This window comes from Varroa destructor, unplaced genomic scaffold (assembly GCF_002443255.2).
Source record: "Varroa destructor unplaced genomic scaffold, Vdes_3.0 BEIS01000007.1, whole genome shotgun sequence".
Classification (NCBI taxonomy): domain Eukaryota; kingdom Metazoa; phylum Arthropoda; class Arachnida; order Mesostigmata; family Varroidae; genus Varroa; species Varroa destructor.
Genome location: NW_019211460.1, coordinates 2,240,221 through 2,266,498, shown reverse-complemented (window position 1 = coordinate 2,266,498; position 26,278 = coordinate 2,240,221). Strand labels below are relative to the sequence as shown.

Sequence of the window (26,278 nt, the reverse complement as noted above, 5' to 3'; positions counted from 1 at the left end):
GAAATAATCTCAACAATGCAACCCTCGTTTTTGATTTCAACATGCATGCTTTGTATGAGAAACGTTTATTTGCAACTCGAGCTTAGTCTTTATCAATTAAATTATTAGAACTCTTAAAAATCTTCTCACGAGTCACATTCAGGCCTTTTTTATATTTTTAAAGGATCATAACGCAGTGTTTGTCTTCTTATTTGGAAATCTTCTTCTTCATCTATATCTATCGTATTCAACATTTACTAGTTAGCCACGATAAATTTGGGAGATGCTTGTACCCATGTAAGATGTGTGGCCCTAGCTATCCTTTTCAGCTATCTAATATTCCTGTTGAATTCAATGCTAACATTGTTCACCTACATTCTGTTGCATTTATCATTACCCACCCTTTATAACGGTTGTACGCGTCAAAGCCGCTAATCTTGTAACTTATCTATAACTGAGATTCAAAAAAAAAATCAGTTGGATTAGCGTAAAACAGCAATGCGCATAATGCGCACCCCTCAGACAAGCCTTAAGATAGAAGCATTAACCCAATCAGTTCCGTTAGAGTAACACTGAAAAAGACGAAATAATAATAGTAATACAACCAAGTTGAATAAGGGTGTCTTCTAAGAAATGGACTGAAATTACTTAACTTTCATATAAACTATATATGCCTAACCCCGTCCAGCGTCGCCCTGCTTTATGTACCATTGATTCGATCCTTACTAGCTACAGTAACAGAATATGCTGGACACACTATGCTTAACATCTGTCCTGGAAAAGGACATCATCCACCGATTTTTTATTTTAAAACTGTGATGGTTCCAAGTTTCCAGTAATCTTCCTGCTCTTTTTTCTGAACTGTGCACTGTAAAAAGCCAATCTGTTGCAGTGTATTTTTAATTAAAAACAACTTAACTAGCGAATGAATTCGCAGAACTTGCAAAACGTTTCTTCGCAAAAAATCATCATCGGGTGAGATTTAAAGAACTATCATCCTGGATTCTCTTGTTAGAACTATATGGGTTAGAATCGATTAGATATCTGTCTAGATATATGCTATCTCGTTACGCTGTAAATTCGTGAGTAAATCAAAACCACAGGACACTATTCAAGCGTTAAGTATTGGGTGTGTTATACATACGAAAAGTAGGCCTTATATCGATGTAAAAAGTATTATGTTATTAAAACCCGGTCCACTTCCTTAATAAAAGGCACAGCAAAGCATTTAATTATCAGTCACCTACTTGCCTACGACTCGAAAAGGGTGACTTCTGTACGGTTTTGTGATTAAATTACACACATTTTCATATATGTGTTTATGTCGGTTGAGACTATACGTCTTTATGTGTAACTTTATAAGTGCACGCGAACTTAAAAAACTTACCTGCATTTCTCTGGCTTTTGCATACAGTCCATTACACGTCTCGTCCATATTGAAAAAGCGGGCTAACCTGTTTAAGTATCATTTATTTTCGTGAGGTTTAGGCGCCTCTTTATGCCCAATAACACTTGTTATTTTGCCCACAAAAGTAAAAGCTGTCATGTAACGTGGAAGATCTTTCTCATGATGTTTATACGGAAGCTGGCAGTATACAATGTGATCTTCGGCCCTGGAGCATTCCAAGTTCTTCAACCAATTTTTACTAAAAAGCTTGATTCTCTACAGTCCAGCATCATTCATAGCATTTTTTTACTTTGGGCTATCGCCCTAGGGGTTAAAATTTTTAGTTCAGCCGAACAAGCGAAAGATGTATCATTTAGTAGTTGTGCTGCTTTTCAGAAAACTTGTTCTGTTTCATGCCAACACTAACAATATTTGTTGAATATATGTCCGCGATTTTATGCAGTCCTCTGAAAGATGCGCACAAGAAAACCGTTTTAGTGTGGCTGTCAGTGAACGAGGTCAACGTTCGGCACACCTTCTGCTGTAGTTAAGCTCAAAGGTACGAGGAAACGGGGATTACGAGAGGCATAAAATGCTGTGCTTAGCTATTCAACCATGAAGTAATTGACGTAGTGGGACACTCCCGGATGCTCTGAGAGAAGGGTGAGTGAAAGAGGAATGAGGCTGGCTGAAGTAGATGGCGACGGCAAAGCATCATGATACTAGTGATCGCCGCTGGTCACTTTGGTCAGTAGCTGCGGCAGTGGTTGCCTTAGTGTGATCCCTACGTCAGTGAGCTTCCGTGCTGCTTGTTTCGAATGGGTAAAAAGAATGGGCCTAGGTTCCAGGTTTTGCAGAAGCGGCTGTGATAGGGCCCGTTCAGCATTACCTGCAGCAGCGGCAGCATTGCTTAGTGTTATCCAGTGCGTGTACGAGGCAGACCACTCTGGCTTACCTTCTATGCTAATATTGTTAACAAGCAATTACCTGAACCCTTTTACATATACGTGTGTAGCTAAGCGCAATTAACAAACGTGGTATGCGAGCAGTCTAGCGGTTAGACTAACGTAGATAATCATGTTAGATATAGCAGTCTATATAGCCGTCTGGGAGCTGCCCGGGTGGGAGATCTTCTAGGGAAGTTGTTGTATAATGGGAAAGTGTCTGACTGGCTGGCTGGCGAGAGGGCGTCGATGCAAACCAACCGACAAAGCGACGTGTGGGAAAGAGACCCCCCATACCTTCATTACCCCATCCCCTATTCTCCGGAGAGCCCGTTTGTTCCCCAACGGGAGGGCTCTAGAAAGGCCCGTCGAAGGATCCTTAATAAAGGCTTCTATTTGATGGGAAAAGGTTACTATAAGCCATTCCAGGCCGCCCAGCAGCTGCGCAGGTGAGGAGATATTACAAGAAGTCTTTTTATGGCGCTAAAGGCGTTTTACGGTCACATGTTGGTAACAGCTTAAACTTGATGCTGATTTTCGTTGTGCATATGACCACATTAATTGAAACTTTATAATTTTTGAATAATATTTTGACTACTTAGTAATCGTAAAGATACTGAATCGTTGAATTTGCATCACATGTATACCTAGTGAAGAATTACCACAACCATAAGCAGGATGATTATAGAATGTCAATGAGAGATTCAATGAACTTCCAAAACGGTGAGACTTGGAGAAAAACTTTAAAAACATTAACTGCGATTTCTTATCTGTTCTATTGTCAACATTGATGTCTTCGACATTCAGGTCGATGTTCTTGTGTGACGGGCTTAAAAGCCATCTCATTTGACAAGTATTTTTCAAGCTGAGCATGATCTCATACCTTTTTTTTGAATTAAATATCTTTTGCTTATTTGCGAGAAGCTTTTTCATTCTTAACCAGTATACCATAGCAATGCATATCTAATTTTGCATACTAATTTTATTTTTTTGGTGCTCCTTTTTGGTATAAAAAACGTTACATCATATCATATGCCAGCCAGTTCGGTCTCCAAAATCATAACACCTATGATTATTTCCATATATCTTTTGAAAATTATTGAAAGTCATACCTGTTATACTTATAGAAGTTATACTTGTTTCAAGATATCAATTTTTTAACGCTTTGTATTTGCAGCGCATCGCGTGCACTACCACTTTTACACGGTCCGTAGCAATAGGACGCTTGGTACTCACATAAAGTGTCGTGGGTGAAGCTTGGATCCTGTAAAAATCTACGTGAATACCTGATGTAGTCGATTTTCGGTGTCACAAATGATTTCAATGAAATGTCTATTTTTTACTGGTTGAATCGATATTGAAGATCTTCAGTAAAGAGTTAAGCTCTAATGACGTAGAGTAAGCAAATAAACTGATGATTACCATATGAAGTCCCAACACATTCTAAATATGTATAAGTAGTTGATTTAAAACTAAAGATTCCAGCTTTTCGAGATTCCAGGCAACTAATTGAGATATAATAGCTATTTAAACATGGAAAAGGAGATGGCGCCGGGCTGGAAATAGTTAAATAATTTTGATCTTTTCGGAAGGGTTGTACAGGCTGTAATGCCTGAACGAAGGAAATATCCTCTGGAGTGCTAGAAAATTATCTCCAATTAAAACTAGAGCAAATGAATATTCTTCGAACGACCGCTAGCATTATTCATGAGGATGCGTCGTTTTGGCTTCTGGATGAAACTCGCAAGATGTTGGGAACAATTACATTTACGAGGCTTTGAACAAATATTTTTCGAACAAATATTATCATAGTGCGCATATACATTTATCACGGTAGTATCGGTAGTAGAAAAATCGGATGAACTTAAGGCTTAATTGGATGCTTCTACCGGCATGGGAGTGGATATTAAGACACGCGCTTTTTCGTATCCCTTGTGTCAGAGCGTTAAATCTAGGTTCGGGCCAGAGAAGCAAATGGCAATATATAGATGAAAAGAGCACAGAAGACGGAACGTGAGTGAACCTCTAAAAATATTTTCTCTTTCTTCGTGTTTCATCATCTATGGGTAAACTGGTCTGGCTATAAAGCGAACGGAACTTTTGTGATACACGGAAAAGATTGAAAAACGGTGTCTCGATCAAACTCTACGAAGTTAATTAAACCTAATAATTAAACCTTTAATTTAAGTTAATTAAACCTAATAAGCAACTAATTAAACCTTTGTCTTGGTTTTGCTTTATTATTCCCAAGATCGCAATTTTTAATTTTTTAAGTTTTCGACAAAGTAATCCTAGTTAATTCCTATGTCACAGCGGTGCTAAGTACAATCGATATCAACTCAGTTATCAAAGCAAGCACCAACTTTTACGAACCAGATACATTTCATCAACCTCAAAATTCAACTTTGAGGTTTATAAAATTTAAAAACCTACATTTTTAAAACTTTAAAAAACGTTTTGTAAGGACAATTGTATAGGGAAGTATAACAGTCTACAGAGTTTGGCGTTTACATTTTGTACGCTGATTCTCTACGTATTAAAGTGATCGTCAACAAAGACTAAGCAGTATCTAAATCATAGAAGAGCGGTAGAGAAGCAAAATCAGTGGTGACAAAAATTTTTTAGGACATCATACTAGAGAACTGCTCTCTATTTAAATCGTCGATGACCTTCTGAATTCGAGACGTACACCTCCGAAGATTTGAAACTTTGAATCAAATAACTTGCCTGAAAAACAGGTAACAAAGACAAACAATGTTGCCGAGACTTAAAGCTACATTCTGTAATCATTTAGTTCAAAAATATTGCTTCTAATCTATGGGAGGTATGATGTCGAGGAGAACTATTACGTGTATTTCGTCGTCAATCTTCCCAGCCGTGTAAGTTGCGTTGCAGATCTTCAATCAGTTACTTTTTCTCCCCACAGCCGTCTTAGGTCGCTTTTGGAACGACCTATGGAGCATTTAGAATGGCAATATTCATGATAACCATCCAAACTTTTGCGCTCGCTTTTATATACAAACTTAATCAAGGAAACAAAGCTACAGGTATTAAGCAAAGTTCAAGAATGTTCAACCACAACATTTTGGAATATTAATAATTGTAAGGTTTTTCTCCTTTCGCTTAACAAGAGGTAATATTTTCCCGTGTGTGACCGTCTCAATCGGAGCCCGCTTGTAACATTTTCCAAAGGGCATTTTTAAAGCAATATACAGGATAATTACTTTCTATTTTTTCTTAATTTATATCTAAAACAATGAGGTCGAGAAAAAAGAACGAAGCCCAAAGATTTCCGGCAAGGTTGCAGCACATCCAGTTTCAGATTTATTTCAGCTGTTACCGTTTTCGAGATCTCAACGATAATCATGATTTTAATTATAGAAAAAGGGTCTAAAATCTATTTAATGCGATATATCTTTATTCACGACACTTTCTCAGGTTAAACGGTTGTTTTTGATATATTTTTATTTGTGTTTATTCTTAGTAAAACGATAATTCCACCGCAGGGTTTTTACTAAAATTGAATTTGGTAGATTTCTCTTTGCATAACTAAAGAATAAAAAACTCAAAAGGTATGAACTTTATGAGAAAAATCCATAGTTCTGAATTCGTAGTTTTCAAATGTATAGTTTTGAATCAGGAAGGTTATCCAATAAATGGGTTCGAGTCAGGTTTTCCATAGAGACATCGAAGTTGATTAGGAATCGGCAGATGTTAACAGCTCGAACAAATTTGACCCTCTCACTAGAGTTTCTCGGTAAATCATGTTTTTGACGTTTTTTCTAAACGCCGCCTTTTCGAATTGAATTAAACTACGATTTAATAATCACCCGTTACAAAGACGAATCTTCCCGTAATCTTTTTCCTTACACGGAGATCTCGGTAGCTAAATTAACAATAAACATAGCAAAAAAAAATTCAGCAACAACACAGGTTTAACAGCAATGCAAAAAAAATTCTCTTTATTCGACTGTACTGCAATTATGAGAAACTTACTGCATCAAATATCATAGGATGTTTTCTGTACCCTATGTTGCTAGGCTATTGAAAGATAGAAATGGCAATTTTCTCACACGGATCAGACGACAGCAACGCAGAACCAATTGCTGCAGACGCGCTAAGCAAAAACTCTGAGTGAGTACTGCAACACTGGCGAGCTACAATGTACCATCTCGGAATCTCTGAAGCCGAGTTATGCTGCAAAGGATACTGCAGGATACTGCAACAGGTACTGGAGACGAGAGATCGCAGTATAACCCTTTATAATGGCCATTTTTCCAGCATTTAACTGGTGCACAGTCATTTAAGCCAAATAAGCCATAAACTTCCCGTAAGATTTCTAAGCATTAGTATTGTTCTATGATTCACAACGTTAGTAAATGACGTGCTATAGATTTAAATCAATTTTGCAACATCCTAGATCATAACATTGGTGTTTCGTCTCTTGGTGGCTATGCTGTACATGGGCGCATTAAATAACGACATCATCAAAGTATTGAAAAAGTGAAAATACTAAAATAGAGGCTTTCAAGTAACGTGCGCCATTAATTAGAGGATTGCAGAAATACCACAGATGTATTTTAGAATGAAATTGCATTCTTTCTCTAAACTTCTTGCTGTCACAACTTTACACCCCTTCGGGCGCTCGTTTCTATGATGATGTTTCTTTCTTTAAAAAAGAATTTCATTTATATCATAATCTAACACAACCACACAAGTGTGGTTATTTTGAAACTATTTCACACAATGTTTTTAGACTTTTGTCGGATTCATATTAAACACAGCTAGTAAATTAAATATTAACCCGTTGTTTATAGAATATTTGAATATATATAGAATTTTGTAGAATATTAAAGACAACAAAGAAAGCCCGTTACGACATGCTAGTCATTTTTCTTTCGACTGAAAGGGTTATTGTTTCTTGATGATTTTTAGTGTCTATCAGAATATAATTAATAGTTTAGATATTTGTTTTCCTGCACCTTCGTATTTTATTGGCAACTAATATGTAAGGTTGTGAAATATTCTATGTTCAATTGTGCAAGTAATCTTATCTAGTAATATCAAGAGTTTTATATTGTTTATATGAAGTGGGGCCGCTAATCTTAAAAAAGTGCGTGGACGCTTTGGAGAAGTGCAACCTAGGTTTGTACGCGGACTTTGCAAGCGATCCAGTGCTAGTTTCGAGGTACCGCAACGTCCTGCGTTGCAGATATTGCATAAGTGCGTCGGAATGTACAAACGTTCAGACGGCGCTAGCATAGGTAGTAATTTCTTTAGCAGCAGAGCAAAAGGACTTGGTGAGGTAGTCACACTATCATATCATGTGTGCTCACACCTAGAAAACGACTAAGCGTTTTTTTCTTTCGAAAAGTTTTATAACTGCTGAGCTTACAATCTATCAAGAGATCCATAAAAGTTGTGCAGCAATATCATTTCACTGCATGCTATTTGTTACTCCATTGAACTATTGTAAATGATTCGGATCAAAGGTGGAAATCACTGCTTGCAAGCTGACACGATAATTTTTTTCTGGAGTAGGGCATTTTCAAATCTGTCACAGAGATGAAAGTGGTCAACCAAGATGAAAGTTGAGCGGAGTTTTTCTATGCGTCTCCTTTATCTCTAGCAACTATTCGCTATCAGAGGAAATACAATGCAGCGTTGAGGATTATCTAGCTTCAAGTACTTTTCATTTTATACGAACTTTCGAATAAGAAAGGCAGAAGACAGCTTAGGGCCGTACAATATTTCATTTTAATCCACAAATTGATTCATTTTTCAGTTTAGTAATTTTAACTTATTAAATATGAATTGTTTTTTTTTGAAAGATTCGTATTGGTCTATGTAATTAAAGAAACTGACTTACTTGAGAGCTGTAACCGGCTATTGCGGTCAAATGGAAAAAGTTAGCGGAACGCCAACCACCGAGACATAGCAAAGAATTCTTATGCTGATTTGTTACCGGGTCCAAAAACTGGTGTTCTGAGCATTACTCTGAGGTGATTAATAACACAATGTTTTACCACGAAAGCGGCGCTCAGTTCAAGTTCTTTGATGATTAAATTAAAGGAATTGGAGTTTTAAGTGATTAAAGGCTCATTCTATCCACCATTTCTGTGGTTTAGAAACTCTATCTTTAAACTCTATTAGATCTCAAGCAATATGACATTATGGAAGCAATTTAACAATGGCACACAATTAAGTCACTTATTAACCCTTCTTCCAAATGCTAGCTTACAAAAGGATTTCTAATTAACTAAATATAAATTTTGGATTATCCACATCCCTATTATTCAAAATTAAAACAGCGGACTTGGAAACATTAGCATGAAGCATTTCATGCGCTTAATTAGTAACATAACACTTCATTTCGTTCCTATGTAATGTCCTTTCAGCCTAGGACGTTACGGGGTTAGTCGCAGTTGTTTACGCCCTACTTTTAAATGAGATACCTCAAACTTTCAGCATATTTCGAGAAGCAGGCGCAGAACAGTAAATTGAAGTCACTAGTATCAACGGTAGACTAAACTATCTCAATATCATGTTACTCTTATATCTGCTGCCTTTTCATTTTTATGCTGCAGTGATAAGAAGTTTACAAGAATGTGGCAATAGTTGTATAGATAAAAATAACTCCATATAATATTCAACATTTAGCAATATAAAGGAGGTGCCTTTGTCAACCTGAAAATTGCTTTATTATCACCGTACACATAAATAATGAATAATAATTAATCATATAGTTGCATTTAGCATCTTTTCTCATTTACCGATCTGTCGAAAGGCGCTCAGTCCAAACGACTTATGCCATTAATTAGCAGGACAGTTTTTGGCCTACAAAATACTATGTACAATTATGCTGCTACAGCATGGTTTCGTTTCTTCCAACAATTCAATTACTTGCTTTAACATATACATGCAGCTCGTTGTCAATCCTCTCGAACCCATAATACCTACAATATACGATCCCCCATTCTTTTGCGTTCATCGACGTTACACAATGATTATCTCCCACTGCCGCTTTGTTCTGCTGAGCATTTCTTCTATTACCGTTGCGAATTAAACGTATCATCACGTTCGATTTTCTGTAACTATTTGTCACTGGTTTATATAATTTTCTTTTTGTATGCTAGAGTCGAGTTGCCCCTGCATTTATCTGTTCGTTTTTGTAAATTTTTATTACAAGCTTATGGTCTCATCACTGTTATTCAAATACTACTATAATTACAACTAGTTTGCTAAACGCAAAAGCAACCAATTATCATTCATAAAACTCGACTCCACTAATTCGTATTGTCCTTCACGAAAAATTGTCCAACAGCGGAGCAAATTCGCACGATTGGGGAGCACCATCGGGTTAACTGGCTGTCTCCTCTAGCTTTTATTATCATTCCCAGTTATCATACAGCAAATTCGCGACTCGACCCTGTAAAGAAAAGTGACTTAGTTAATTTTCGCCAAACCCCGCCACTTCACAAACCATGCAAATAGAATAATGTTGTATTGAAGGAAATATGGAAACGTAAACGTATCAGTAGATGATAAATTATTGATTTAGTGTCGTGTAGCCATAAAGACGAATTTAAGCTATGTGAGAAAAAGGCTGTTTACTAGCACCTTGTGTTTCATTCGACTTGTACGGGGGTGGACTTTCTGCGACTGAAGACGAAGTTGAAGTGATTGACACTGAGTATATGTAGATACTTCACAATTTCAAATACATCATCCTCCACCCCAATGAATGAGATGAAGAAAAGACAGATACTCCATGATCTATCATCATTCACTTATTCGCTGCCGTAATTCGGCGCTCCGAGTCTCCTATAATACTACACAAAAACGAAGCGCTTAAAATGAACGCAAACATTTGGCATTACATTATATGTTTATATATATATATATATATTTAAAACTGTATGACACTGAATCTTCCGGAATAAAACAATATTTTCTATTTTTTACTACTTATGAAATTCTATAAAATAGTGTTGTCAGAGAGGGTGAGTTCGCATATTTCTTCTTAAACAAATAACAATCAATATATAATATATACTCTGCACGAAAATGCCAAAACATGGTATGTTGATTCATCGTTGTGTTCTTCTTCATAATCGTTACCAAGACCAGACTCCTGTCCATGCGCAACTCACTCTCGACTGTTTGTGTTTCCGCAAGACCTACAGGGCCAAACGACTAGCAGCAACGTAGCCACTACGGCATACCCAAAAATAATATATCTCTTCAAATACTAAATGAAGTAAACAAAGACACGTCATCTATTCTGTATGAGAAGCGATCAAAAGAGAACTTACTGCAATCAGTGTATCAGCCCCGTGAGACTTATTCAGTCCGGTTTATGTATCATCAGCTTGGGAATAAATTCTATTAAAAGAACCTGTCAAAGCAAAAATAATACATACTATCATTAGAAGTTTAGTGAAGACTAAGGCTAAAGGATATACCCTGGTGTTTAATTCTAATTATGAAATTTACAGAAACACAATACCAACACATTTATTTAGGTAGCCTTCGATGCGGAATTTCAAAAGACGGGCAAATGATCACAAAGAAGAGTGGATATACACGCCCCCTATCGGTTTTATAATAAATAATGAACCCTACACTATAAGATGAGTACTTTGTCCTTTAGGCTGCCGATTGCGCACATACTGGTGGTGACGTCTCAGTTATTCGAAACAAGGAAATGGCAATCTTGCAAGGCCACTTGCTAACGTGTTCCACGACAAACGGATTCAGTCCCTACCACAACAGGTTATTGTTGTATTTTAGGATACAGCATAGATATGTTCGGCTGATTTGGGCGCTGAAAAAGGTAAAAGTGTCAACCTAATAATGCTGCCTACCTATGAAATATTAGATAGCCTACACAGACACGTACATATTCTAGCATGGAGGAACTATCACAGCGTTGTTTGGCGAGCCTCCATCGCAGGCCGAGTTTGTTGTAGAGATGGGAGTTTTCCCAGTCGAGCAATTTTTCTATGCAGTGCCGTGTTCTCTTCGATAGGCATACCACTGGCCACAATGAACAGCCCAACGTACAACAACAACAGAGACAACCACAGAATAACCATTTCACACTCACCTGTGAAGTGCAGCGCAGAAAAAACACTATGAGCAGATGAGTCATTCTGTCGTGTGTGCTGTATTTGACATTAGCCACAGATCTGTTCGAGCTATAAACTCAGATAATACGAAACATATGGCAAAGACGAATCTATGGAAAAGTTCATATACTAGTCTACTTTGGAAAAGGAAGAAATACATTTTTCATTAGGAGTTATATGATTAAAATATTCAGCTTTAGCCATGAACAATATCGCTTACTAACCTACGCCTTGCGTTTTATATGATTCGACTTTTTCTATGCATTCAATAGAGTATCGAAGCACAGCAGCTCATTTGTGTTTTATTTGGCGGTAGCCGAACTTACCGGAAGAGTTTTACGAAGAATCGAATTCACCCTCGATAAAGTCGCCTTGAACTCTTCTGGGGCAACCTGGAATGTAGAACAGTGTATATCGCAAAAATGTTAATATTGAACAATAGGACGCCAGTAAATTTAGTCCCGGTTCGTAATCATACCATTTAAATGGTAGAGGGCAGTAAATCTAACGACCTGATGGCAAAATTGATTTTCTGATATAAGCACTCTAATACTTAGTGTCAGTTATTTATGTAATTTGTGTAGTGGGGATGCAGAACTCTGATTTCCCGTGGGAACGTTAGAACTAAGCAAATAATAAAAAAATGAGACCCACTTTGGCTGATAGCTGGGATGGAAACTCCGTGTCAAATTTGTTACTCAAACCGAACCTGCAAATGAAAGTAAACATTCCGAATTTAGCTTATTTAATGCAATTAGTTTTCGTGCAAAATAACTAAAACCAGTCCTTTGACTATTGTTATATATTTTTCTGAACCTTTTAATTACTGTCGCCACGTCGAAGTACGTATACATAATTGCAGCCTCTAACTTAGTTTTCTCCGGAGGATCATTTTCAACTAAAAAATAATTTATCACATATTTATCGCTTTTAATTTCAATACCAATTCCGTAAACGTTTCGATAAATAAAACCCTACACAATGACCTGTCTAAGTTAGCGCAGCTCCTTTCCAATAAAATAAAGCAATATTTTCAATCCTGTTGCAGGTTATTTTAAGGTTAATTTATACCTAACGGCCAGTCTCATCAACATGCAGTCCGAGCCAGAATGCTACTTTATTGCATTGAGACAAACGTCCCCATTTAAGGTTCATACTCCACCGTTGTATTTTATGGAGCGCTCAAAGACCTAATATTGCACACAGACGGGTGAACGGATGACTTACTAACGTTCGAAGACAGGCATTCACTTGAAATAATTTGTATACAACTATGCACAAACAATCAGTGAATAGTAATAGGATATAGATCGATAAGTATGATTCTCTTTCAACTTTCCAACAACATTTTGTTTCTAAAATTGATAAACAGAACATTGCGACGTATTATTGGTTCACAGAACCGAATAGAGTAACGTCATACTGGCTGACGTACCTATCTACGACTAATGCAAGCCCTGCTACATCTGCACGCTACATAGCACAGTAGTTCCGTTAATTTCGAAGCTATTTAAATTCATATGGTACTCTTAAGTCCTTTGTTAATATATATTACGTAGGGCGATGTGAAATGCAAGGAGGTATACTATAACAACCATAATTATTTTATTTTTTATCAAAGAAAGCACTCTTATTACCTACGACGTTCTGCCATTTGGATGGAAACTTATGTATTTCGGTGTTTTAGAAGTTTATCGCACAAGGGTCTAAAAAAGCTCAAAATAAGTCCGACATCATATTGGGACTAGAACGATTTTCTTATTCAGAAGTTACCGAGACTGTAATAAAAAGTGTAATCTTTCAGAGCAATTCCTAATGAAAATGACAGTGGGACTTCCAGGTATTGAATTTTTGCTCTGTAATTCTTCCGATGTAAAATGAGGCTTGTTGTGTTTGGTTTAACACTCCTGAAAATATTAGCGCTTGGACACATAGTTTGTTGATAATCTCCTGTAATTTTTAAAAATACACCCGAGCCCTGATTAACAAAACAGGATCCAAGGAGCTGTAGTGTCTACCTGCAGTAGGCCACCGAATATGTACTAAAAATTATTGAAGCTGTATTGTTGTTTTAAAGTAATTTCTCGCTGGTTCAGCTTTATCCATCCACTGATCTGATTATCTGCAATTATCTTAGATATACTTTCCCTATAAATTACAATTTAATGCAAAAATGGGTCTTTGTGCGAACATAACTTTAAAGAGACACAAAAAAGAGTCCTCAATTTTTTCTCGCTTAAATCCATTGATTCCATTTTTTTGCCTTATAAATTTGATTAAAATAAACAAATATAGTATGCTTATGTACAGCTTAAGTGGGGCTAACACACGTAAAATTTAAAATGGATCGACTTTAATTATCGTTATTTCTCTTCGAGTAGACTCTTACGAGACTTATGTGCAAACTCAAAATTGTCTTCTTAGAATTTCTTGAAATCACCATTTTCATATTTACGGAGTACAATAAATATACGGCGAGCTTTCTATGCTGAGTACATATATGGTTCCTAGATGAATTATAATTTGAACTACTCAATTTTTTTTATTTCCCGTCGATCATTGCCACTCACATTGTTCAAGGCTTGAATGACCATATCCAAGTCAACGGCTTCTGACTGCAAGAAGTACAAGTGTATCGTTTAAAACTAGAAAAAATGTCACAAAATGTCGCACCGCTATATAGATTAACTTTTCTCACCTTTTATATATATTATAGATCGGGTAGACACCGTAAAGCATGAAATCTACCTTTCACATCACCTTGCCGTTGATTTGAAAATCATTTACTGGTTCCTATCCAAAATACTATGATTTCTTGATTAACCCGGCAAATTACAAGTACAGCCCAATCCCTCCACCATTCGAGTCAAACTAATAATAGCAAGTTAACAATGGTTCTCTATTCATTGTCAAGGGTGTTCCCTATCATAACAATACGGCGAAGTAAAATTTTTTTTCGAATATATTTGTTCAGGAGCATCTCTTCTGGGCACCTATTTTCTTGTCTAAAGGCCATTTAGGTTTCTTCGCGAAAAAATCGCAATACCAACAGTTTCAAACTCGTGTGGGACAAGACACCACACAGGGCCTTAGTGACTGAGTGTTTTTTCCAATGCAATGTGTTGCTCTTTAAATCTCCGTTAAAAATAATGTTTGTTTTTTTTTTATCAGGAATGTATTTTCAATAATTTCCCATTATTACCAACGCCTCCTTATATTGTAGTTTGTTACAACAATTGTGACACGCGATTTTTGGTTTTGTTCTCTGTCGAATCTCTTCGAATTTGATTTCCGAAGCGAGAAGCGAAATATTCGAACCATTTTTACACTACCAAAGAAATGAAAGAAGTAAATAAAAGCTGTTGGATCGGACGAATTCGTTTCTTGAAGCCTATTTTTAGAGCTAGGTATCCCTGAATATATCAAGTCAGGTTTATAAAAAATATGCAATTGGGCTCTAGTCTGGAAATAGCTCCTCCAAGCATGTACCTAGTCTGACTCCACTAAAAACAAAAAACAGGCCCGGGCTAAATACCCCAAGCAACTATAATTAATGTTCCACCCAATTATTACTCCCTAAAGAACAGCAAAATTTCACCTGAACTAAAACTATTCAGTATATTCTACAGAGACCATAATTTTTCTACTAGAGTTGTACTTCTATACTTAAAACATCTCAGAATTGACCAAACGCAACGCATTATCCTATACACGCCAAAAATAGTTACACTTACATTAAGGTGAAAGAAATCGTCAGGCTTGATTTACTTTTAATAGTAAAGTTGTACTTGAATAACTACTTCATTACCTCAGTCCTAAGGGCCTGTTAGGTGCCCAACAAATCAAATCTTACCAAAGAATACGCCCTTTATTGAAGCTTCATTTTGCCTCTTCACTATGTGTTTTCAACTACAGCAACAGTGAATTAAAAAGCTGTTTAATTTATAACTAGTAGAGTAAAAACCAATGAAGAAGCTCGAGGGAGAACGCTAGCTTCTGTTAAACAAGTTGTTGCGCTCTATGGTTACACCAAATCGCTGTAGCCTATGCTTAGAGGTACAAAAGATCTTTAAAATCCAGACCACTTGCTGTCGTGGTTTACCTCACAAAGCACTACAAAAGTATCAGACCTGGAAATATATAAGCCAGGCACATCTTGTTAGGCTATTGGTAAGGAAAAGGCAAACAGTCAAAATGCCAGCGCAAAGAATACTTACCCAAATCGATGCTGTTACAATTAATATTTGTATAATCAATATTTAGCTTTACACAACTTTAGATTTTTCAATAAAACAGAGAGCACATACAAGAGCATGGACTATGAAAACAAATTAAAAACGATCGTACATATTTAGAATTAAACTAAAGCCTCTATAATCTTATCAGCTCCTGCTTTTGTTAAATCGTTAATAGGCTATAATCCTCGTGGCTCCACAAATACGTATTGAATAACTCAACCTAGGTTTTATTAGTTTAAGGTTTACTGCATCAAACAACTAACAAGCAATTAGAACGATTCTGAGAGAAACTACTTTATCAGCACTAAGAAACAAATATTATGGTTGATTTATATATCATCGAGCTTCAAGAACCAATTGGTGAGGGCTCCAAAAACGAATATGCACCCAAAAACATTCTTTTTTCTTGGGCACCTTCAGTTTGCCCAAAAAACACAGTTTATCTCAGTCAGAACCCGATATATAACGAAGATGGGCTTATTCTGTCAAGTCCTATTTATCACTGTTAAGGAGCAAATTTTCATCATGTTCAATTATCGTCAAATGCTTAGTAGTCGTAACGCTTACTTTAGGCTATATCTTTATGCCGTTCATTATATTTAGCAGTAAATACATGAACTTACACAGTCATGTTTCCAGCTCCACGAATGACGACGGGTTCCGGCACGATGCAGGACGTTTCGTCAGGCACCTGCTGTTGCAGAAGTTCTTCTTCGTCTATCTCAAGCACCATAATTGCATCTAGCTCTGCCATGTTTCGGAGTGAAATTGCCCCTGCACTGCCGCCGTTGCCTGCCCCGGAGCCAGCACTTGAACCCGCCGAACCCAGTGTTACTGCTGATGACTCAGGTGCTACAGCTGTTTCCTCATAAATGACTGTAGTATCTGTGGTGGCGATGTTTTTTGCACTTGCTTCCGTGGAGATCGCATTTGATGTCGACGAGCAAATAGCACCATGACGATTCTGCTGCTGTAACGATACGGCTGAGCTTCTATCACAGCCACTACCACTCGTCAACGACATCGCAACGCCAGCGACGCTCCCGGAAACACGTTTCCACCCAACAACACGACGTTCTCAGTTTGATCTACCTTAAATCGTTTTCACTGACGGAGTACTCGAAAAAACTGTTTCTTTTTCCCTGATAATACTACTACAAACTAGTTACTAGTTAGATTACTAGTAAATAAACCTACATGAACTTTTTAGCTTATTGTTTTCAGTTGTCATAGGTGCTGTCACAGCCAATAACGATAATATAACTGCCCCAAGAACATCAACATACCACATCGCAGCAAAGCAGGCCAATCACAGCGCACTTGAGGGAGGGGGGAGAGAAAGCTCACTCACAGGAAGCAGTCAGTAACTCGGTCAATTACGTCGTATTGTATGATCGACCCCGAGTTTTCCGACGGCTTGCTGTCTTGGCACACTCTTCAACAACAATACCGGCAGCGAACACCTTCTTCTAGGGGTGGGTGAAGAGGGCGTTCAGGAGTTGGAGAGTCGTTTTCGCGTCGTCGTTATTCCGCCAACCCTTACAGTTACTGCAGCGCATTAGAATTATCGATACCTGAACACTGGCGAGCAGTAGATGGTTTCCATTTGCAGGATTATTTCTCTCTCTGTTAAATGCCTGTGCTTCCACTAGAACTACTCGACCGTTACTACCATTGAAGAAAACATCTTGACCAATGTGTAGCGATGGAATGCCAAACCATACTGTCTCTAAGTTCCATCTTTGGTCTAGGGACGTAATTGCATTTATTTGCCGTTTCAATGATGACGATAGCCCTTAATATGTTTATAGGTAGGAGTCGTTTAAACATCATTCTATCATTTCTTTGGTGGTCATTGAAAGCACGGTAGTATTAAGTGCATGTAGGTAATAATGTTGGATCGATGTTGGTCGCAGGATTTCTTGGCAATCGAGTTCCACGGCAACTTAACGACATTTCCAACGCTTGTCTCTCGTGCATAAATATGGCCTGGCTCGTTTCCGGAATACACTTATGAAATTTATATTTCACATTATGAATACAGTTCCGGGGAGGAACGCGACATTTGCAATCGACTAACAAACACAACAACGATACTGCTGCCTCTTTACTTCTCGACGGCGACCATTCTTCTTCACATCGCGAGTTACTGTGTTTGTGATAGTACTGCTGCTGTTTCCTTCAGCCACTGCTGCGCTGCTAAAGGCGCTACACACCAGAACCACAGCACAGACACACTAAACATAAGACACAGACGCGCGGATGGAAATGCTGAAAGGCGAACTAAAACCAATAGCAGACTCCGTCAGATGCTCTCACCCATCAGTAGCAGACAACAAACGTGAGAAAGAGGAAGAAATACATCGTGATACGACGATAAGCAGCACACGCTCATAGATCGCACGAAACAAAAACAACGACAACGTCAAGCGTTTAAACGGCAAAACACTAACTTCACGAAAGACTGCGAGTGGATGGAGGATAAGCGCGGGCGATCGCATGAACCGTCGCCTTTGTGGTAGTTATGTGTGCCGTTTAAGGTGCAACTCTAGGTTCTTACTTGAATTCAATACGGCTCGATTAGAAAGTAAGGCCCTTCTAGAGCACCGTGCACGTGATGTGCAATACTTTTTTGTTTCTGATTTCTGCATCTAGATTGAGGCTTGAAGACTCTCACTGTAGTTCCATTCATATTGCAGTAATATCATACCTCAAGAGGCCTTTTTCAAATAAGCAGCAGAAATCACTTCCGATCTTTTCTTGGATTATTTTTCGACTTTTTATTTAATTTTATTATCTTTGGCTAAGATGAATTCAACGTATTCAGAATCAGAGCCCACTGTCGCAGACCTGTCTCGTGGCTCTGATAATGTATTGTTTCGTAAAATATCGTTTTGCTGCCTTTTGAATTTTTTTTGAAATATGATAGAAACGCAGAGTCATAGTTGACTGTCCCGATAAAATGGATTCATCACGAACGGCTTGACTCTCTAAAAAAATATGGGCAAATTCATAAACAGATTAATAAACACGGGCATTTGGAGAGTTATGCCTTACAGTAATGATTGGTCAATATCTCTTATTTTTTATCAATTGTTATTTTTTTTATATGTGATATTGCACACGAAGCCGTTGTAGCCACTCGTCCGTAAAATCTGAAATAACTAATTTCGAATTTTGTTAATTTCTTAGCGTTGGCAAAGACTATTACTAAAAAATTAATAACCAGGTAGGTAAATAATTAAATAAAAATAAATAATAATGAGAAAATAATAATATATTAGCAAGGTTAATAATTATTTATATGGTTGTCAGGCCGTTTCGTAGGTACTCCCGAGAAATCCCCAGATAAGTCAGAAAAAATCATTTCAGATAGACTATACCTAAATAAGGGTGATCACAAGGATTGTACCGAAATAATTACTAAGGGTGCCAATTAGAAAAAATAGAAAAAGAAAGGAAGAAACAATTTTGCATATGAACATTTGGCTATTAGTCAAGGCATACAGGTATCACTAAGCATGAAACCAAACCGTCTCTCCTGGCTTGGTCGAGTCGCCTGTCATTAATACTGAGGGAATGTTGTGACACAATGCTTCGACAATACGTTCATCCTATTGCTATCCTGTTGTATTTTGGTCTGCTGTGTTGTTGATAGTGGAGTGACGGCGGCGCTGACGATGTTGTTGAGTCCCTTTTGTTGACTCGAAACGGCTGCTCCTGGATCAGGCTGACTGATTGAAGTCAGTAGTAGCAGGCGAGACGGACACCATTTAGCAGTATCCGCCAACACAAAAAAGAAGCCAGGGTAACGGCCGTAGAACAAACGGCTACCGGAACGGTTGACGTCGGCCACTGGCAGTGTCCCATTGTGTTGTTGTGTATCTTGAATTTCCGCTGAAATAAGCATCAAACAGAGCAGGATTAGACTCGGTAAGATCAAGCCGGGTCGGCGCCTTCACGTCGAGCGGACCAGTGGGTAAGTGGTAGCAGTGCTTGGAGTAATTTTTTCTGTCTTTTGCCTGTCTTGTGGAGACAGATGATAATGATGATGATGATGTAATGGGGCAAAAGTGGCAGCTGCGAGAGAAGAGGGCAGACAGGAAGCATGCGTGCATGATGACCAGCGTGTTCAGTTCGTTCAACATTCAGCCGGTTTCATTTCGACTTCATCCAGCTGTCTGTTTTTGCAGTTTGGGTAGATTTTACTAATTAGATATAAATCTCTGACCAATAAGTTTTCCCTGTTTGCAGTTATTTTCTTGTTCTGTCATATCTTCAATTCTACATCTCCGACACAAATACCAGAATGGTAGAAGCCTGAATCCAGTTTTGTGCTTCTCGCATTTGCCTCTCAAACCAAAATGCCGTTATATATCTCTATCATCCAACTCCGCATTTCTTTTCTGTTTTCTATTTGAGGCTGCACCTTTCTCTTATAGTAAATTTGTAAGTCACTCAAGTACCTCCCCTCCCCCCATTCTTTGCTCTGTTAGTTTGTAGGTTGACATCGATTTTACGACTCATTCGCAGCGGCCATTAAAATATGAATGGTTCGTTTTATAATTTGCAGGCCTATGTACAACATGTATTCGATCGATATACTATGCCATTTGCAGCTCTTCGTGCACAGGACCTAAACCTTTCTAGTAGGTTCACGAATAATTTACGAAGTGACACAGCTGAACAAATAATGCAAGGCCTGAATAATGAAAAGTGTATTAGTTAAATAGCCAGTATTGAAGGTATTTATGCTGTTGTTGCACGCTCTACCTTCAGAGCCCAGAAACAAAGCCGTTTTGGGTCGTCTTTCAGAAGCGAGGCCGCCAAGATCAGGATTTTATTCAATACTGAAACAACGCTGACCAGCTCTCTCGGTTTTGTTAGTCATTCCTTATTTATGTAGACTCGTCAAATAAGTTTGCGTAGACAAGTCTTTTCTCTTTTTTGTCTTCATCAGTTATAGTGGTACAGTAGCTTTATATTCTCAGATTATATTAGTTATTATATTTCCTAATAATCATGTTTGCTTATCAGTAAGTCTACGAAATGATTGTCTATCATTATTAACAAAGGTAGAAAAGCTTTCAGTCAAGCTCTGCCAATCTCTGTGTATCGTGCAAGCTTCTTGTGTTGTATACTAAGATTGTCAGTATTTTTTTAGAGTCGACCTGATTTACAAAACATTTTACCGCACTGATTTCGCCACTCCTTTTCGAGAAGAAAGCACCGCTTTCAGGTCAGAGAATCGCATGAAATGATGCATCCGCTTCGCTCGGCTTCGAGCGTAGTGATGTCAGAATGTTTTGCAGCAATGAAATTATCGGGAAGTTCATCTTCACATCAGGAACTGCCATCTAGAAAGCTTTAATGCACACAGATGAAAGCTATTTTTTATGATTTTTACGAAAATATTAATAATCGTCTTCAGTAGAAGCAGCATGGATAAAAAAAAGTCATCCTAAAATCTACGGCGGATGTAACTAGAAACAGCTACGATGTGTATAATTACAAGTAAAATAGAAAATCTGAGGGTGACCGTAGCGAGTAAATATACTAGGTTTTAACTGTAAAACGTTAAATAGCAAATTCAGTTTTTTTTTAGAGCCACAAGCAATAAGAGCGAGTTAGTTCTGTTTAATAATATTAGGTGTTTAGCGAATGATTTATTTATAATCTTCTTACACTGTTGAAAGCATATTTTAGTCGTAATAGACAAAGCAGGATTTATCGAGCTGTAGTGGGCAGCGGCTACACATACCCCTTAGACGTCATAAGTTGACGCAGCGATACATTTGCTTTGGGGTGATCTTTCGCCGTTTTAATTGCGCCCTCCTACTGATGTCACTGTCTGCGATTACCGCAGAAGACCACTTTACCACAAATCATACAAATTCAATGCAAGGATGGATCATTATTAAAAAAAAATCAAATATCTTTACGTTGCTTTTTGATCCCACACAAATCATATAACGTGGATCAGTTCAGTTTATTACTTTATTAATTTGACAGAGGCAAACAAGTAAGTTATTTTATATGCACACTAAATTTGAACACCAATATGGTCCGTCTTCAACGCAGTCTATTCTAGTGGTCCTTTATTCGTCCTCCCGTTGAATCTTCCATGAGACTCATTCTCGTGGTTAGAAATGATCTTTTCGGGATTTTTTTAAATCAGCGGCTCGTGCTTTTAGTAATAGACCTTTCGCGGAATACAAGGTACAGCGAACTATTTCTACCGCTGCAGTTTTAAGATAAAATTCTTAAACAAGTCATTTTTTCCGGTTACCAACAAGTTTCATAGATTATTATTCCTCGTTTGTCTAGCAGCTTAATGAATATATAACACAAAATGCCCTGCAGTTACTTTATTTTATTGTATCCAAAAGGAAAGTAATGCTGATTACCAACTCCCCGCATTGCAATCTTTTGACGAATTCTCTATAGAACTCTTCAGTTCTCTTGGTAATATTAGCTAAACTCTAAGTGCTGTAACGTTCCTATAATCTCATTTATTCGATCAGTGGATTTTCTCATATGGAACTTGTCTTCGGTAGCTCGTAACAAACACTGGAGAAACAGGGCCATCAACACTCGTGTATAGATGCGAATTGAAATTTTACGTTTTGTGGTTGGCAAGGTAGCATCTGCTGGACGTTCCTTTATATTGGATTTACGATACAATGTGCGAAAGACTTTACATATAAGTGGCCAGCATAATAATTGACGATGAGTGACATATATGTAAAATTAAAAATAAAAACGGCTTTCTTGAATAATCTTATATTAATTCCATATATCTTTACATTAGTTTTATCCCTTTAAAGAAAAGATACGCTTTCGTTAATGTGTGATTACCAATATTCGTTTTCGGAACTCCAAAGCATCAGTGAGTTCCCATATACAGTCCATGTCATAGAGCAATTTGACAACATTAGGTACCGTTATAGACAAAGGTATGTAATTGTGCATCAGTGCACTGAATATTGAGACATGAAATTCGATTACGTGGTTTCTAACGTATCTGAGTCCATGGTCTAAGTTTCTGATTGTATTGATGCTTTGGTCTGGGGTTCCATTACCAGCGATGTCCGGTGCTTCCTGTGGTTCATGCGGTGATAACAACAACAGGGCCACAACAGCAACGGGGGCAGCGGCGGCGACGGCAATACCAGCAGCGGCAGCGGCGGCAGTTTCAAGTGTAGACGTAGGAGGCAGCACCAGCAGCAGTAGTAGCAGCAGCAACAACAGCAGCAGTAATAGCGCAATGGGTCTTCCTGAGGTTGTGCCCGAGGTTAGCAAATAAATTTTTCTGTTCGGTTTACCTCGTTTTAGGTTAGTAACAACTCTTTGTTTGGATAGCTCGGATCGGCCTTTAGCAATTTCCCTGCTTGTCACTTCACTGAGCATTAAGTCGCAATGCGTAACGTTCCATTTGGGCTAACAAGTATACCTCCAGATCTGCATTAACGACTTGTTGTATTTGTCTGCAATATGATGTGTCGTCTAAAGCCTCCAATAGGTTTTAAGCTACGTGCTCGGAGCGTTCGAGCGAGTTGAGTCAAGAGTGAGCTGAGGCGCAGCGCTTGGAAATGTTTTGCTTGGCGAAACATTTTTGAGTGGTAATTTATTTGCAAAGTTGTATTGAAAATAACAACTATTAGAATATTAAAGGTGTTTCAGCTAGGATGCGTTGTGTCTATCGAAAGCCCCTTCAACGAACGATTTAACGGTGAAGTAATCGCATTTGATGACAAACACAAGGCACTGTTACTGAGTAAGTTGATTTTTTGCATACCGGATTATTGTTACGTAACCACACTGGTATATACAATTTACAATAATAATCTAACTTAAATGCAACGTTTATGAGAGACTCATTTTTATCCGTCTTCTTGTAGGCAAAAGAATGTAGGAAACACTAAAGGTTAGGTATGTCTAAGTTCTTGCTGAGACATTACTCTGATCCTTCATGGTTTGTTTACTTCCGTGCAGCACCTAAAAGCATGTCTCTTTCTTGTGCGATTCTTTTAACAGGTTGGAATTTTATTTTTAGGCTTCCAGCAGGATGTTTCACGAAGCAAATAAACATTTTCCATATTTTATTTTCGCCTATGGGTGGGATATTTAGACCGTGTGCGGTAATAATTCTATAGGTGAGGGGAATGCTCAATATTGATGCGAGCGATGATCCTCAAAGATGGCATCTTGAAAAATTGCCAAAGGCAATGAAACACATGAAAAAAAAGAAAGATAACGAACATGATTTCTATCTCGTACTTACTGTAACTTTTTACCTCGGATGATTACTCGGAGCGATTAAAAAGACAAGAACTTATTTACAATCCCAACTAACAGATTATCTTTTACTAAAATATTCTTTACCCACCCGCAACTCCGCTGCTATTGAGCTTCATTTTGGTCTTAATTTAAGTCAATTTGTTTGCACTGTACTGCAGAAAGTAGCTCAGGAGGCGATAATCAGCGAAAAACAACGGACGTGCGTTTGGTAAACATGCTTTATGTGAGTAAGATGAACATCGAAAGGGAAGCTCCTGCACACAATAGCGCTCCCCTTCCTCCAGCACAGGTTAACATCGAAAAGGTAAATTTAAGTTAACGTATCTAATTAAGCCAGCGATAGCCATTACTGGACGGCCTGCATCTAGCCAAGCAGTTTGTTTTTTCTTATTTTTCCTCTAACTAAATCCATCATATATTTGTTGAATTAGGTTACCATTACGCCTACTCGCTGCATCTACACAAAGGACAGACCTAGCCATGGTCTTGTTTTTTACTTTTTCTTAAGTATTAATAAATTCAAATGTCATCGTTGCTTAGGAACGGAGCAAAATATATCTAAAGGTTGCTAAAAAATTGAAATAAGCTGGTGCGGGTTATGCTTGCCGATTAGACTGAATATATTTAACAGCGTTGTGGTGTTTAAGTGATATGTATCGATATAAGGACTACTGCCCAATCGTGCTTTTGTTTATATGCCAATTTACTGTGTAATCTTCCTATTGTGTCATGTGAATTTTAGGTAAAATCACGTATGATGAAGCATGTGGATGAACGCCGAAAGATGGCGTTGGCAATCGCAAAGGGTGTCTCCTACGACGGCTTAAGTCTTTTCCTTGCCATTCGAAAAACGTAAGAATAACTTGATACTTACGCAAACAAACGGAGCGATTTTGGTGTTGTAGTTACCGACGGTGGCTCAGATGGTAACAAGGCAAATTGTCGAGCAGAGTCTAACTTACGTTATTTGCGTGCCCGAATCCGCACATCCGCTCGATTCGATGTATAGATCCAGTTACCGCTGACATGGTGTCCAGAGGTGCTTGTTGCGGCAATGTGTGGCAGGTCTGTTTAAGCTTTTGATAAATGAATTAAAGGCCACCATTGAAAATAACAAGTGCCTACGCTAACGAATTACTTCTTCTGTTCTGATCTAAGAAACTGCAAAATGGATAACGCATAGTCTAATTATTTTTGGTGAGGGGGTGAAAGATCTAGCAATTGATGTTGCTTACTCGAGTTTTTACTGAAAACGTTCCGGTGAAAACCATTATAATATGATTTGTTATGTTTATTTAATTTTCGATAGAATCGAAGAAGTAACGTGGCATGAGAAAGACATACTCGTGATGAACTCGGTGCGCATCCAACCGCCATATCGGCCGGAAAACTGTGTTCCCTCCAACGAAGCGCATTCAGCGGAGCACCAATCAGTTGCGCACATACGAAACATTGTCGAGAAACACCTTAAGGTAGTAGCTATTAGTTATTACTTCTTGTGGTACTAATTTACTAGGCCATGGGGCGTGATCAAAGTTTAAGTTTTGACCTCGCAGGCAAAAACTTAATGAACAAACACGTCATAATCTATTGCAGGATATTCGAAAGGAACAAGATAGCCGGGGGAATAAAGATGGACCAACAGGAGGCCTGTAAACGATGCAAATACAAACAGGGTTGCGAATGCTACGGAAGCGGATAGGCAACAAACTTATGCAAAATAAATTAATTTCTTCAAATGCTGTTCAGTGTTTATCAAAAAGCTCTAAGTATGTACTAAAAAGACCGCTGGCACGCAGAATGGATCGTTAATCGGTTGACAATGCACTGACTGCGTTGGTAGTAGAAGACAATAATTCGTTGGTTGAACCTGCTTCTGTGGAATGAGCGACCAGTCCATGAAAAATTCCGGAATATAAGAACATCTTATTTTAGTTATTGCAAACGTGTTTTTATTGTAAAGTAAAAGCAGGTAGGTAGCTAAGTTAAATAAAGCCAGCTTTATGATAGCTTTTAGTGCACTAAAATTGACTAGCCGCTTAGCTTTCTACATCATTATCTCTCTCTATAATGTTCCTACTACATACACATGAAGCATCCACATTTAATATTTTGCGGCCCCAGTCTTAAAAACGCGTGAACGCACAATTTATTCTCAAGCCTAACAAGATAAACTAATGTGTCGTTTTATCATTTTCATGATTTCTCCTGCCTGTAGCTAGAAAATATGGTAGATATCCTTACTAAGATAAAATATGAAACGCATTTGTTTTGTAATATAATTTGGAATGTTTTCCA

At 37.9% G+C, this 26,278-nt stretch overlaps 2 protein-coding genes and 1 long non-coding RNA gene across 5 annotated transcripts; 2 read left to right on the top strand and 1 right to left on the bottom strand.

Moving 5' to 3' along the window:
• The first annotated feature begins 1,702 nt into the window (after positions 1-1,702).
• On the top strand, positions 1,703-3,740 carry LOC147754189 (uncharacterized). The gene is made up of 2 exons (XR_015317687.1): positions 1,703-2,759; positions 3,488-3,740. It is a non-coding gene; the product is annotated as an uncharacterized LOC147754189 (long non-coding RNA).
• A 5,248-nt stretch (positions 3,741-8,988) lies between these two features.
• On the bottom strand, positions 8,989-17,964 carry LOC111254623 (cysteine-rich hydrophobic domain-containing protein 2). Of its 3 annotated transcripts, none has more exons than XM_086976155.1 (8): positions 16,966-17,963; positions 16,303-16,771; positions 12,096-12,150; positions 11,768-11,833; positions 11,213-11,419; positions 10,626-10,708; positions 9,931-10,142; positions 8,989-9,739 (listed from the first exon to the last, which is right to left on the bottom strand). In XM_086976155.1, exons 2-6 carry the CDS (start codon positions 16,701-16,703, stop codon positions 10,658-10,660), a joined length of 780 nt encoding a protein of 259 aa, XP_086832281.1. In that variant the 5' UTR covers positions 16,704-16,771; positions 16,966-17,963; the 3' UTR covers positions 8,989-9,739; positions 9,931-10,142; positions 10,626-10,657. The 3 variants fall into 3 exon arrangements, with proteins under 3 accessions (XP_086832281.1, XP_022671410.1, XP_022671409.1); XM_022815675.2 differs by having other exon boundaries at positions 16,303-16,767; XM_022815674.2 differs by having other exon boundaries at positions 9,931-10,160; positions 16,303-17,964.
• Positions 17,965-19,354: 1,390 nt separating this feature from the next.
• Positions 19,355-25,918, top strand: LOC111254650 (protein LSM12-like). The gene is made up of 7 exons (XM_022815714.2): positions 19,355-19,658; positions 22,765-22,973; positions 23,354-23,456; positions 24,139-24,284; positions 24,723-24,832; positions 25,290-25,452; positions 25,577-25,918. The coding sequence occupies exons 2-7, from the start codon at positions 22,767-22,769 to the stop codon at positions 25,634-25,636; spliced, it is 789 nt and encodes a 262-aa protein (XP_022671449.1). The 5' UTR covers positions 19,355-19,658; positions 22,765-22,766; the 3' UTR covers positions 25,637-25,918.
• The last annotated feature ends 360 nt before the right edge of the window (positions 25,919-26,278 follow it).

Coding starts and splice junctions, on each gene's coding strand:
- LOC111254650 (XM_022815714.2), top strand. CDS start 22,767: ATGTCCGGTGCTTCCTGTGGTTCATGCGGTGATAACAACAACAGGGCC. Junction 22,974..23,353: donor TTCCTGAGGTTGTGCCCGAG/GTTAGCAAATAA, acceptor AGAATATTAAAG/GTGTTTCAGCTAGGATGCGT. Junction 24,285..24,722: donor CACAGGTTAACATCGAAAAG/GTAAATTTAAGT, acceptor TGTGAATTTTAG/GTAAAATCACGTATGATGAA.
- LOC111254623 (XM_022815674.2), bottom strand. CDS start 16,703: ATGTCGTTGACGAGTGGTAGTGGCTGTGATAGAAGCTCAGCCGTATCG. Junction 11,834..12,095: donor CATCCCAGCTATCAGCCAAA/GTGGGTCTCATT, acceptor TCTACATTCCAG/GTTGCCCCAGAAGAGTTCAA. Junction 10,709..11,212: donor GTTCCTCCATGCTAGAATAT/GTACGTGTCTGT, acceptor TTGCTTTGACAG/GTTCTTTTAATAGAATTTAT.